Source organism: Xiphophorus maculatus, chromosome 10 (genome assembly GCF_002775205.1).
Source record: "Xiphophorus maculatus strain JP 163 A chromosome 10, X_maculatus-5.0-male, whole genome shotgun sequence".
NCBI lineage: Eukaryota > Metazoa > Chordata > Actinopteri > Cyprinodontiformes > Poeciliidae > Xiphophorus > Xiphophorus maculatus.
This window is the reverse complement of record NC_036452.1, coordinates 11,706,626-11,721,350: the sequence shown is the minus strand read 5'-3', so window position 1 is coordinate 11,721,350 and position 14,725 is coordinate 11,706,626. Positions and strand designations below refer to the sequence as shown.

The following is a 14,725-nucleotide window of genomic DNA, read 5'->3' as shown; positions in this document are numbered from 1 at the left end:
GCTCAGTTAGAGAGCCCGCAGTCAGTATAAATGTACTGTTAGGCCAAAAACAAAGTCTAAAACTGAGAAAAGGCCAAGAAACCTGCATTTGTGCTCCTCTGGAAAGCACTTTGGTCTAATGAGGACCATTTTGACCTGGCTTAATGAGAACAAAAACAAAACAGACACACGCTGCAGATTCCCATTTTGAAATCCTCAAAGAGGACAAAGTGTGCTGAACCTTTAGAGCTACTGGATCCTGGAGTCTACTTACTCCACTTCAAAGTGAAAAAGAGGATAAAATCGACCACTTTCCTTACACAAATAAAATGAAAATGAGAGTCAATATGTCCAGCGATAACATTCCATTTACTCTGGGGAGAGAGTAGACTTGGGAGGAGTTAGAGGTACCACGGTTCTGCTGCTCTCCTCCTTGGATCACAACGCATTCGGGAGAGAGCCAGAAAGAAGTGATGAAAGACGACGAGAGAGACCAGCAGTTGCCTCGTTCCTGATCTTGATAAGGCATCAAACCTGCGGCAGTTTTTCTTCTGGACAATGAAACCGGCAGGACCAGGGTTTTCTGGCAGTGAGGAACTGAAATGAGACACCGAGACTGAACCCTTGAATAAAGAAAACAAGGTAAGAGTTGTGTACTGAAGCTGTGTATGTTGGAAAACCTGGAAAGCATAACTCTGAGCTTTGCTAATGAAAGACATCAAGGCATTCAGATTGGACTGGTTAGATTATATATTTTGGGTTACTTGGGGGGGGGGGGGAATGGTGTAAGTCCTAATATTTGGATATGAATGAGTCAGACTTTCTTGTAATCACTAATTCTCATAATGTTTTTCATTAGTCTTGACCGCTTTTTCACTAGTTTACTGGAAACATCCCATTCCTTCCCTTAGTATGCAGTGAGTCCTTAAAATATTTGAAAAATCCAGGATAATTCAAATTATTACACTATGGCAGACTGTCTGTGACCTGACCAAGGAGAAATGACAACTTGTTGCAATAGACTGAAGTTACTTTAGAACTTATCCCTGGTGGTGACAGTTTCAGTTAAAAAGGTAAGAGGCTTTCAGTCCACTGTTCACAATGCATATGAACTCACGTGATATGCCTTGTTTTTGTGCAAAGATATACAACTTCATTAGAGCTAAGAGTCATTAAACATCATTATCACCACGAAAGACTTGTAACTATCACATTGTATTCAAAATCTCATGATCAGTCAGTAAGGAGTGTGTCACAGCTCACTGCTGGCACGCTGCACTGATCTTTTTCTGTCTTATCTTCTCTTGCTTGATAGTTGCATTCCTAAATGATTTATCCCTCATCCATTTAATCTGTAAAGTAGCACAGACAGTTTAAAAATTCCCAGATGTCTCTGTTTGTTTGACTGAGAAAAACTCCCAAGAGTTTACAGAAAGTAGAGGAACATTTTCGGTATATTTAAAGTATAGAAAGTTTATGATAAAATATTATTTATTCAGTTCTTATAAAAAATTTGAAGAACAAAGGCGTATAAGCTGAAGTAATGTTCGGTAGTGCATTCAAAGATGTGTTTATTATGACGACATTTTTCTAAAAAAAAATCTTTTTATTGCAAATGCCAGAATTTACGTTTTGAGTAAACAAAAAAAGAAAAAGGTACAGAAATATAAGGTTTATCATGGTTGCAGCTGTCTTTTGTACCATATTAATCTGGTTGGTGTGTAAATGTACTACTTGGATGTATTATTTTTTTGGATTATGATATTTCAGATGGCATCTATCCAAACTCTACATCCCAACTGTGATTTACTGTGGATTTATTCATGTAAAACAATCTCTTTGAAAATGTCAGTTTGCTTTCAACTGTTCCAGAATTGCACCAACGCAATGTCATGCTTTGATCTGCACGATCAAATATCATTTATGTATTTTATAAAGTGCAAAGGACCTAGCACAGTGCCTTGTGGTACCCCACTGTTAATCTTAAGTACATCAGTCAACATTTGCCATCTATATAAATCATTTCCATTGAATCTTTTAATAAGAAAGGAATCAAGACAGGAATAATATCTGTGATAGACATGTTAGGAGCGGCATTAGATTTTCTTTGGTTTTTAATATGATTTAAGATGATTTTGTGATCTGAGGTCATACTTAAAGCATATTGTAGCACTTTAGTATCATAAGTGCATTCTGGTTGTGTGATTAAGAAAGATGAAAATTGGGATGAAATGTTTTTCTCCTGAAAGTCACGGCGGTGGGCCCTGATTGGTCCTACAGGAGTGAGTATCTGCCGGTGGTCAACATGTCTGTGTGGATGATCCTTCCAGTCAGCCTACCAGTCTTCACCATTACAGGAATATGGGTCGTGTGAGTACATTCAGACTTTTTCAGAGGCATGTTTCTTTTGATTGGAAAAGTTGTTTATTTTTAAAAATGCAGCAAATTTGTCACAATCTAAATTTCTAATTAGTACTTTAGCTAAGCAATGCAGAAGTTTGTAACAAAGCAAAGCTGGGACAAAAAAGTAATGTTGCTAAATGACATATTGCAAAGACAATACTCTGGCAGCAAAGTAAACAGAATTTCATCAGAGGATGGTTTTGTTAGTATTTAGGTTTTTTTTGAGTGTGCACTTTTAAACTTCACCTCAATTTTAGAAACTGTTGCCAGAACTATTTTCTTCTCTCCAGTCACAGTGCTGGGTAAAAGATAGCCACCAATGTCTGATGAAAGCCAGTGAGAGAAGGCGCCTCGTCTTACTTAAAGTTTGTAGACCTGAATCTGCCGTTAGTCACATTTTATGCAAAGATAGAGAATTAAGCAGAATTACACACACAACAAAGCAATGAAAAGATTAATCTTTTTGCTCTCCTGTTTCACTTTTCTTTTATTAATATTATCTTCTTTGTTCTTTTACAGATATGCAATGGCCCTCTACAACCAGCATGTCTGCCCTGTGCACAACTGGTAAAAGACATAAACATGTACACAAATAATAATAATAATAATATTAATAATAATAATAATGTAAGAAAATGGATGGATGGATGGATGGATAATTGTTATTGTTATTATGCTGCATATGTGAAACATTAAAGGTGGAAAGCATCCACTGAACATTGTCAAATCAAGCTGGCTGTTGCCTCTTACTAGAAGAAACATATAGGCTAATTTATCTCTTTGGTTTGGTTCCCCTCATTAGATTTTATTTGACATTGCTCTCATTTTATCTGCATACAGATAAGCAAACCCTTTTTAAATGACCATGTTTCAGATGCTATGGTGAAGCTGCTTTGCTTTAAAACCTCATCTGTTCATGTAAAAAGAAACGTATGTAGGATGGCATGCAGCCTGGGTCTTGGCTTTCAAAACAGAGAAAATGAGTTGTGAAATGTAGACATTTCACCCAAGACATGTTTATTTCCTGAGCAGTCTCTACTCGACACACACCAGCACGTCCTCTCTCCAGGGTCAGTTATAATCTCAAGGAAGGAGAAATTAAGAAAAAATGCTTTTGAAAGTCTAATGTTGAAGGTAGAGGTTTACAAATATATATAATTAACCAAATTATATATGTTTGGTTAATTTTCTCCTGTCATTTGAGCAAAATGAGCGCTGTGACGCGACAAGTGTTTGAGCCCGTTTTTTAACCATTAACAGCGTGTTCAAACATTTATTTCGCTCACAAATAAAACATTTTTGCATCAAAAAATGTTTTATAATGAACCTTTAAGGTGAAAATATAACTGGAGATTGGAGTAGTTTTCTTAAACTTGGAATTGTTTTAAAATACATTTTAGATATGTTTCATCTTAGGAGAGATATCTTATGAATGTATGCAAACACGTATTGGCACCCCTAGAATATGTAAAAAGCCTAAAAATGTTTTTAACAAAGTCGCCAGTGGCACAACTATTGGTACACGCAACAATTAGTCACACAAATACATAAAAAAAAAATTTTAACATACACTTTACGTTTAAAGTTGATCAGATTTTCCATATTATCCAGAGTTAAACCCAAAATAATTGAACTTTAAAGTAATCTTTTAGTGATCAACATGTGATTCTGACTGGAAGTAATATTTAGCAAGTAATTTTTAATTTGGTTTTGGAGTGACTGACTTGAATCTGATAGAGAATCTGTGGAAGGAGTTAATGATTGGCGTGAAGGAAACCCCAAAAACTTGGAGCTCATTTCCAAAGACAAATAATTAAAGTACCAGCAAAAACAAAGGAAAATATTGCAGGGAAAAAAAAGAAACACCACTGGAAACATGCAAAAAGCTAGCCAACAAACAATAGAGTAGTTCTAGTTCTGCAATCCCAATGAAGATCTTCACATTGATCATAAAGAATAATTTAATCTTTCAACATATTATTTTACATGAACCTTGTTTTTTCTTCAAAACCAATACTCTTATTAGTACGCTGTTTTATTTGCCGTATTTACAAAAGGGCGCTGTAGGCTACAAAGTAATGATTGTCGTGATACCATGGTGACAGATGTGTCGCCAGTGATTTTCTTGAAAAAACAAATCACTTTTTTGTTGACAAGGTAGTTTATCTACATTGATTAAATGTTCTCAGCTTGAAGATTATTCTTATTGTTACGTTTACCACAGTCCTATCAGGCACATAATGAGACTCTCATTGAGATCCAATTCAAATTTAATTCAAATTGTAATACAATCAAAGGTAGTTGATAAAGCTATCCATCTACAGAAGCCCAGCTGATTGAACTGAGTCGCTGAGGTAGCAGTATGTGTGTTTTGACATTTGTCTCATGGTCTCACCAAGTGGGATATAAAAAGGAATTGCCCCAAGCATCCATCTGTGCGGTCCTTCAATAACTAAACTGGTGTGTGAGTAGAATTTACCACTAACACCAGGTGAGTCTTCAGATTGAAATTACACTACTGCAACAACAAATTGTTTCCTTTTAAAGTTTTCAATATATGTTATTTTTTTTCAGGGAATCGTATCTGCACACTGAATGAGTAGACTACATGGACATGTGTCTTTGCAGGTTGTATAATGAGTCCTGCGAGGAACAGCTCCCATCTCAAAGAGGACCTGAACTGTGCTGCACCCTGGACAACATACCCCTCATCAGGTCAGCGGTGTCAGGCTTCTTGCGTAAAGAGTTCAGCTCTGTTTGATGTGTATTCACATGCAGATTTCATGGTTTTTCTAATCCCTGTTCTGCTATGCATTTTAAGTATTTTAAGCTCTGTCAGCATCTTTCAAACAAAAGAAAGTATTCAGGGTGAATAATCGTACATATCATCTGACATGGCTGTTGGCTTTTCTGCAGTGTTGTGTTTTCCTGTCATTTTAAATCTGCTTTTAATTCCCCGAAAATGAAAATAAATGGGAACTTTCTTCTTCCTTTGTGAATATGTCCTCCACTTGTTTTTCTGTGCAGGACTGGAGATTAAAACAGTATTAAGTTGGAGTTAGAAGTCTATTTGGCAATCAGATTGTATTATTTTTGTTTGGGAAAAATATTTAAAAGAAAAAAAAAAGTGCTTGGAGTCAAGTTTCTAAGAGTACCAGGAGAGTCACACGTGCAGAGGGAGAACATGCTGACATGCTAGTGCGCAGCTCCCCCAGCAAAAATTATGTTTCAACAAAAACTGTTGATGTATCATACTAAAAAAAATGTAATTGTGTTGCCTAGTCATGTTAGCCTTGACATACAATATTTAAAATGCTGATAAGTTTGTTTTGTTGACCTTGTGTTACACAACCAGCCTGGTCACTCAGAACAGTAATTTTCAAAGTTCCTCCTCATTTCCTGACCTGTCATCATTTAGAGTTCCTACCTTTCAAATGAAGAAATTTCGCTAATGAGGGTAAATTCTGCCTAACTGTCGATCACGATCTCGACTGAGATCAGAGGGACCTTTTCACCTCCACGATAAATGGAGCTCGTGTTGCAAATAGTAGATCCTTCACCACTCTTTGAATTGCCACCGCAGAATGCAAACAACGATTTCCCCCCTGCAGAGGAATGAACAAGGAGTTTATGTTGGACACATTTCCAGCTTTTTTTCCTCCTAAAGTAACGATGTGGTTTGTTCATAGTTCACATATTGCAGCTGATAAAGATCTCACAAAGTTATTGAAGTGCAGCTAAGTTACCATTAAACAGCAAATGTGCAAAATTGTATTATAGCGCAGCTAAGGGATTCAATTCATGACTATATATGAATGCTGCTCATTATGACTGAATTTGAGACCAACTGAACTAGGACATTAACCTACAGTGCTTTGCTGTCGGCTCATGCTTCTGTCTTTTTCTGTTGCAGTAAATGTGGAACTCTGCCACCTGAAAGCTGTTTCTTCAGCCTCATATGCAGCACAGGAGCGTTCTTGGGTAAGTGTCTTAACAACTAATGTCAGAGAGACACCCACTTTTACATGTGTGCACAGTGATCATACAGATCAAAAAGGTTCAAGCTTGTTTTCCCAGCTGCAGTAGCTCCAGCTTGGTCCTCTCTCCCCAGAATCCAAAGCTTGATCCAAATCTCAGTCCATAATCTGAGGGGGGAAAAATTTACTCAGTTCCTTGAAGGACACTTTTTTTTATGCCCCACATGAACCACAAACATTCCCCCTCTGGACAAAAGGGGCAGCTTTTCCGTTCCACTGTGTGCCAAAACTTTTTTAAACCATCTATTTTGGGTGGTCCTCTCTGAGTTCAGGACCCATTGTGTGCTGTGTATGTTGGTTTTATGGATTTTTAAGGGAGGCCTACAGGGAAGAGGAAGAGTTGGCTGAGAGGGTACAGGAGCTTTTGGGAAATGCTCCACACATGTTCATGTCTTGTTGTACGAGTTTGGAGGAACTGGTGTTTGTCCTGGGCCTTACAGAGCACACTTAGTGGGGTTCTGACATCAAAGAGGCAGAAGCGTGTGACAGGGGTTTTCCTAACAGGACCGAGAACAGCTTTGACTGAAATCAACACATTAGGAGTTCATGTTTTTCCCATCTGATCACATAAAGTGACTTTTAATCACACGGCCAAGCGGATCTTTGTTGTCCCTAACCAGTGGATATTGGTGGTACCTTACTGTGTATGTATATTTTCAACTATGCTATTTTGATATCATATATAAAACGTTTGAGCACATGAATGAAATGTTGCCGCAAAATAACTGAATGACTTGGGCCGGATGTTTTGGATTTTCTTCCAGAAGCCTTTCAAAATAGTTTGTGCAATTACTCCAGATTGAGCTGGCCTAACTGAGTCAGTTTTTCCTCAGACACACCATTTGAGCTCTGCTCAAAAGGTTTATGGGACTGAGATCAGGGCTTGTTGATGACTACCTCAAAACATTGACTTTCCTCTCCTTGAGCCACTTTGTAACTTATTTAGCTGTACGCCCTGAGTCAATGTCTGTTCGGAAGGCTAATTTGTGTACAAGCTTAACTTTGTGGCTGACGTCTCCAAATTTGCACATAATGTTCTTTCCTCATTATCTGTTTTCTGAAATGCCTCAGTGCCTTCGTGCAGTAAAAGAAAAAAAAAAAGCTCACATGAGGCTGCTACCCTCATGCTTCACTGTTGTTGGTGTTCAAAGGCCTGAAAGCTTTCTTTTTTTCCTCTAATGAAACATTGTCATAATGGGAAAACATTTTAATTTAGTCTCTTTGTATCACAGAAAAGGTCCTCCAAAAGCATAAGATTTTGCTCCAAAAGTGCAATTGCCAACTGTAATTTGGCTTTTACAGCAATGCGTTCTTCCTCTTTGAGTAGCCTTTCCCCTCATGCTGGAATAGAACTCATTCATTGTAGGTATTGATACTTTCTTGTCAGTGTTACCCGGTGTCTTCATAAGGTTTTCTGTTTCTTATTCTGAGGTTGATTCATACATTTATTATCAAAATACAACAAGAAAAATCTCCTTTTTGAATATAATTATGGCTGGTCTTTCCGCTGGTGGTTGTGCTCGAAATTAATTGTTTGAGATAAGTGCGGCACCTTCTCACATCTGGAAATAACACATTTAAGGTGTTGCCTACAGAAGCCAACAAAGTCAATAATGGTGTAACTTGGGTTTTTTCTAACTGGTACAAAGCATAACAATTTTAGTTTAGTTCTTCAGATTTTGAAGAAAGTTAGAGCGTAAGACATTAAAACCACAAACTTGACTCTTAATGGATTTTATGTGATAGAATGACACAATGTACAATATGACTGCAATGTGGAAAGAAAGGAATGCATCATTTTAATTTTTTATTAATCTTTTTTTCTCCAAAAAAGTAAGATTTGAAAAGTATGACCAGCATTTTTTGTTAGAATTTTGATAAACACTTACAATTTACCTACCAGCTGTTAATTATGTGCGTTCTTGTGTTGGTCTGTCACATTCTCACAGAAAATCTAAAGGATGCTTCTGTAAATTTTTCAGGAATTAAAATATTCCTGCCTCCTTGATAGCAAACACAATCCGGAGTTTGTGTTTGTGAGTTTTTTTTTTTTTTTTTGTCTTTTTTACTCAAAGATATTAGTATAGATTTGATGAAAGGCAATTGTCAATGCCCTACAAATCAGTGCCTTACTGTCCAACTTCCCTTTGAAATGCTCAGAATATCCACAAATTTGAACATGGATTTCATACACAGTGTTCCCTTGATCATCAAAAGCTAACCGCTGCATTCAGTTGGACTGCCAACAGGAACGTCCAAACAGGCTCTCTGAGCAGTTTGTAGCATGATGAGCGCCAGATGTGAACGACGACGATGCTGTGAGGCTTTGATGGAACTGTTTGATAAACAAACTGCAGGAATCTGCAGCATCACACCGCAGGAGGAAACTGCGAGCTTGCTGCTAATTCTGTCGCAGCTCATATCATGCAGCAAGCTGGAGTTGCTTTGAGCAAAACTTCTTTTTTTTTTTTTTAAGCCAACAAGAAAACGCTGCAGAGGCAGGTTAGATAAAAACATGTGGGGGGAGGGGAGGAACAAAAACAGGAACAAGGCTGGAACTGACAACAGTGTATTGTGTTTAACAGAGGCTGAATTTTTCCACCATATTTCCAAAAAAAAAAAAAAGAAACAGAAAAGAAAAAGAGGCCAGGTGCCTAGGATAAAGAAGGTGTGATAATATAATGATGTGTAATTTTCTCTCTTTCTTTTCAGTGATGCTAGTCACTCTGTTGCGTTACGCTCACGTGATTGAGAAGCACCAGAACTGTGTTCTGAACATGGCCAGCCTTTCCACTGGGTGGATCTGTGCTGCTGGTCTCGCCATGGTGGGAAACTTCCAGGTAATCGAACACCTATGAGTTCAGGTTTATCTCTGGATCCTTAGCAGAGAAGCACAGTGAGGGGTAAAGATGTGTTTAGGATTCACCTTTGCAAACAGTTTTCTCTGGTCCTGTTATCGTTTACTGAATGTAAATTAAGAGTAAGATGAGGTTAGGTGACCCGTTTTGAATTCTACAGGCTCCAGGTAGTCTGCTCACAATTATGTTGGTATAGTTTTGAGGTCTAACATTTTAATTAAAACACTAGTTAAACATTAAGATATATTCAAATCAAAGGGCAGGGTGAGGAAAAAATGAGGCCATAATAACATTTTTAAATGGAAAAAGGAAATCAAATTTTAAAAGCTGTAATAATCTGGTGGCATAACTGTGCACATGTGTAAACTAATTGTTGAGGCACTGTTTTATGTGTGTGCAGATTATAGAGAGTCAAAAGCCAACTGTTAAGAGTAGGGAGACCAGTTTGACAGAAAACAAGGCTAACTCAGTGTGACTCAAACAAGAACTGCCAATGTGCCTCAGGGTTTTCTGGGTAGTACTGGTTGTGTTCTACATGTTACAACTAAATATTCTCCATATATTTGGACAAACAAGAAAGGGTTGAATGAAGCTTTTTCTTCCAAAGAGACCATGCAAGATCTGGCAACAATCACCCAAAACCTTGTGAAATAACATCTTGTGCTCTGATGAAACCAAACATGAGTTTCTTTTCTCAACAATTCCAAAAATGTATGTTTTGAACAAACAACACAACACAGCACCTCACCAAAAGAGCACAACACCCAAACTGAAACATGGTGCTCTGGGGTTATTAAAGCTAAACTTTTGCCAAGGTAGAGAAATGTATGAACAAAAACTGGTCAGCTTTTACCGAAAACCATCAGGTTTCTGTTGGAAAGCTTAAGATGTATTTTATTTTTCAGCAACATCAAACATCATGAATATTGAAACTGAATCAAAAATGTTTTACTTTAAGGGAGTGCATAGATGATAGATGTGGAAAAGGTTTCGAAAGGATTCATAACACTCATTTACCTTAATTAACTTGCTATTTTACCAGGCGTGTGTAGATTTTTTATATACATAACTGAAAGTCTATGTTGCAAACAACATAGACTGTTGAAAACACTAAATACTGTACATTATTTTATATCTGAAGATGAGATATGAGATCGTCAGAATCAATGCATGGAAAGTTAAAAGATACAGTAACAACAACACAGACATTTGTCTTACTGGAATTTCATGTTGTTGTTTTTTTTGTTCTTTCTACCATGACAAGTGGCTGTGAGAAAAACAAATGCAACTCTTACAAGTTACATTTATTTTAAGACTTTTTAAAACATCTATGGAGTTACATAATTTCCAGTCAGACTGTAATCTCATTGTGAGTTATTCACACCACTTCCAGCTTTTGTGCTGTTGGTTTGTTTAATATTTACGTTTGATCTTGGCAAGAATTTCAAGTCTAATCAGAACAAAATACCAATAGGATGTAGAGTTATTGTACATAGCAATATGCTCTTTGATCTCCAATTAGAATTTATATTCATATCTATATGATGTGTAATTTCACGCCTCATTGATTAAGAAATGGAATCAACTATTCCATGCAAATGTTGGTGATGAAGTAAAACATTATTTATGATTTATTTTTGATTCTATTGATCAATTTTTGATACTCAAATGATAGAATAACAGGAAATCTTGCTCACCTGTCCAGAAGATATGGGTGGCTATGTTGGCAGGAAGTTTAACAGCAAAACAATCACACACTGAACGTCTCAAAAGATGTTATTAAATGCCACTGGGATTGATAACACTCTCCCATCATGTTCCCATGAAGACTGCTGTGTGCTGACTGCTGGGCCCATCTAGCGTTCTCTATTGTCCATTCTCTGTAGACCTTCCAAAATAAATGTTCTTTCAAGTTCTGTTTGTTCAGTCTGAAAACACCCTTGCTGTGGTGGGATCTTAAAAGAATCGTTTCTGTAAGAAGTGCAGGACAGCTGGTAGATTTATTGAGGAGTCATACATGCTTCTCTTAACTCAGATGTTACAGTGTCAAGTATCTCGGGATTTTTCTGACCAAAAAAGTGTGAAAAAGTGGGGCTCGGGGGCCATTTGTACTCCTGGCTCCCAACCACAATGTGAGGGTGTTACATATCTTGCTGACCAGCACAGGTGGTTGGTACAGGAGGAGATTTTGCTTACTGACCAATTGAAATCTTGTTTCAATAGTAAATGTTAGTAAGACCAACACTGTATTTATAATAGTCACACTTTTTTATACATATACTTAATAGTAATTTTGACCACCTTTATTGGATGACTTTTATTCAAAAGCAAACTCGTTTTTTTTTCATAAAGTTAGCGTTGCTAATGAAAACATTCCCAATGAAAATGAGTCAAATGTCAAACAAGAAAAAAATAAAAACAATCCTATACCAAGAAAGTAGGGGGAAAAAACCCAGAATGTATTAGCTTATTGGAGACTTTTCATATTACAAGGCAACCATATAAAACTCTTAGTGTTTTTATCTGCAGTCATCTACCCATTCAATTGTAAAACACTGACTCCTTCATTTCAATAATTAAATTGCATGATGTTTAATAGGTTTTATTGTAGTAAAAAAAAATCTATATTGGAATACTTTATACTTGACAAGTTTTTACTTGATTTTGCCCATACAAAACCTTTGGATGCTGCTGTGTTAGAGAGTTATCTGGTGCAGATTTGATTTTCCCAACTTGTTCTGGTTTGCTTTTTGTCCCATAGGATTGATCACTGATTGAATCATTACTTCATTGAGGAGTTAGAATAACCTGTAGATGAATACCAGCTTTATTCCCTACTAATCTATCCACACAAATGTATGGTGTAAATCCAAATAAATTCCCCTGATCTAATATAAATTAAATAAATGTTTGCACTTTCAATTATTTATTTCTTCACAATTGACAGCAAAGTAATAGTCTAACATTTGTTGCTTGAACATTTGCAATGAGGCTCTGGTCAGCAAGTTTAGAAAAGCACTCAGTAATCATTCAATACGGACATGTGAGAGCGCTATCTTGATTGGACAAGAAACAGTGCTGATCCATATTTGTGGGTCAGAGGTGAAAACAGATGAGTGTATAATCTGAAACAACCAGTTTTTTTCTAAACATGTTGGGAACATTTTCTAAAACAATACATTCAGTTGGCATGTTAGCAGGAAACATTTAGTTTCTTAGAAGTTACAAGCAAGATTTGTGTCTTTGTAGGTATTGTTGTCTTAACTTTTAGGTCATATGATCAAGTAGCTTATCAAGTGAAGATAGTACATCAGTGATTAAAAGGCTGAGGTTCAGGAAAAACAAAGGTTTGTAGAAAATAAACTTTATCCTTTGTCTCTGTTCAGATTACTAATTATTTGTGTGTTTATTTCAGGTGGATTTTGCCAAAGTCCTTCATTATGTAGGTGCTGGAGTGGCGTTCCCATCCAGCATGCTGTTTGTGAGCTTCCAAGCGGCTCTAACCTACAGATTGGCCAAAACCCAGGAGGAGTATTGGATGGGTCACATACGAGTGGGGATGGCTCTGTTTGCACTGATCGCCCTGGTGCTCAGTATCCTCTGTGTGAAATGTTATTATTTTTCTCCAAAGTTTAGATTTTCTTGAGCAGTTTGCTGAAGGCCTTTAGGGTTTTGTTTACTTGCAAAATCTTACTTCTGAGGTTGCTCACCTCCCTCTCACAAGTTCAGAGGTAACTTAACATCACCCTCTGCTGGAGAACAGACTGCTTTACATGGCAGTGACACAGGATCTTAAAGTTATTGCACTTGAAAAATTTCTAAAGTCTGTCAGCTGGAAACTCCTCCAAACTAAAATGCTTATATTTAGAAGGGAAGGTTTCATTCTTAGACCACATGTTCTAGATTTGTTTGCTTCTTTGATTTGTTTGCTTCAGTTTAATGCCCTACTAACCTGTCTGAAATCTACTGAGTGTTTACCGTCTATATTTTCAAACATTTCAGGTAAAATCAGATATGAAATTACATTACCTGCTAATCAACAGACTGTGATGGTGCCAGTTTTCACTCAGAACGCAAAAAAGATCTGAAATAAGCTCAACACAGGCTCAGATAGCAATTAACATGACATTTTAAAACTGATAACTCAGTTCAACCAATCAACAAAGCTCGTTGTATTTGCTTTGTCCTGCCCATCAGATCTGGGGTAGTGTGTTGTTTCTCCTTAACCTCCCATCACCAGGTGGAGTTTTTTTCTGCCAGGAGAGTTTCTCCCTGCAGCACACCTCCGCCATCTTTGAGTGGATCTACTGCATGGTCATCATGTTCTTCTATGGGACGTTTGCCTTTGAGTTTGGAGGGGTGTCAGCCGACACCCTGATTGTTCTCTCCAAAGGAGGGGGACTCCCCAGCTTCTCCCTCACTGCTCACAAGCCGGAGATTAGCGGCGGGCCCGGCCACCACCAGGCAGAGAACCTGTCAATCCTTTAATGGAACCTCACTGGAGGTCACTGTGTAAAACATGGAGGGAGACCCTAATTGCTATGCTCATGTTGCACATTCAGTAGCCTCAGCACCAGAGACACTCATAGACTTGTAGTCTGCTACGCTGCGTAACATTGCACAATATCACAAGTGCCCTCCTGAAGACAGAGGCCAGTTACGACCTATACGTGTGGACACAGTTCTCGCTGTTTGTTTTACTTTGTCCTTATGTAATGATCACCCTCTGAATCCTCAGCTGGAGCTGCCTTTCATCTGAACAAATATCTTCAAAAAGTGCCTCAGATGTCTCTCAGAGTTGAAATGTTCAGACACAGAGCCTGGGTATTGTTTTCTGTCAGGAAGTTCTGTTACATCACCACCTCGCACCCTTTCCGTCGACGCTAAGGTGAGGTTTTCCAAAAGCTTCAGACAATGGGTGGACGTAACTGGGTGCCAAGAATAATTTTCTTTCATCTGAAGTGGATTTTCCATCCAAAATCTTCTGGTATGAGTATTTGTTTTTACTCTGAACAGCTCATGTGATTTGTTTTTCAGATTATAATATGCAGGCTAATGCAACATAATGTCGAGGTAGATGCCTCGATTTTGCATATAATCTCAGCTCTGTTGCATATTTGATCTCATCAGCTGTTGTTTTGAGAAATAAAATTCTGTAGAGAGCATACAGACTAGAAAATAAAGCAAAATGAAAAATGGGCGCTTGATTTTTTTAATGTGTGAAATAAAGAGTGCCCAGACTACTGCATGTAAGATAAATAGATTTCAGTTGCCATAGATCAACTAAATAATACAGCAGGACACGTGAAAGAAGGGGCTCTTCTTTCATGGGTCTGCACATGAAAGACACAGATCTATCACATGTGCAGATCTGTGCACATGTGCGCAGATCTGTGAGTTTTTGCATTTCCAAGTTAGATTTCTTCACTGCAAGGTGTGCAGAATCTT

At 37.6% G+C, this 14,725-nt stretch overlaps 1 protein-coding gene across 3 annotated transcripts; it reads left to right on the top strand.

Moving 5' to 3' along the window:
* On the top strand, window positions 1–14,461 carry LOC102221357 (transmembrane protein 150A-like). 3 transcript variants are annotated; one of them, XM_023341044.1, is made up of 8 exons: window positions 1–621; window positions 2,260–2,349; window positions 2,902–2,949; window positions 5,011–5,097; window positions 6,296–6,363; window positions 9,132–9,259; window positions 12,693–12,870; window positions 13,518–14,459. In XM_023341044.1, exons 2-8 carry the CDS (start codon window positions 2,285–2,287, stop codon window positions 13,763–13,765), a joined length of 822 nt encoding a protein of 273 aa, XP_023196812.1. In that variant the 5' UTR covers window positions 1–621; window positions 2,260–2,284; the 3' UTR covers window positions 13,766–14,459. The 3 variants fall into 3 exon arrangements, with proteins under 3 accessions (XP_023196812.1, XP_005794724.1, XP_023196813.1); XM_005794667.2 differs by having other exon boundaries at window positions 203–621; window positions 2,229–2,349; window positions 13,518–14,458; XM_023341045.1 differs by lacking the exon at window positions 1–621 and having other exon boundaries at window positions 2,266–2,349; window positions 2,902–2,966; window positions 13,518–14,461.
* Window positions 14,462–14,725: the final 264 nt, after the last annotated feature.

Excerpts from the sequence above, each read along its gene's own strand:
- LOC102221357 (XM_023341044.1), top strand. The coding sequence starts at position 2,285 with ATGTCTGTGTGGATGATCCTTCCAGTCAGCCTACCAGTCTTCACCATT. Across the intron at positions 2,950-5,010 it reads GTCTGCCCTGTGCACAACTG|GTTGTATAATGAGTCCTGCG; the intron begins GTAAAAGACATA and ends GTGTCTTTGCAG. Across the intron at positions 12,871-13,517 it reads ACTGATCGCCCTGGTGCTCA|GTGGAGTTTTTTTCTGCCAG; the intron begins GTATCCTCTGTG and ends TCCCATCACCAG.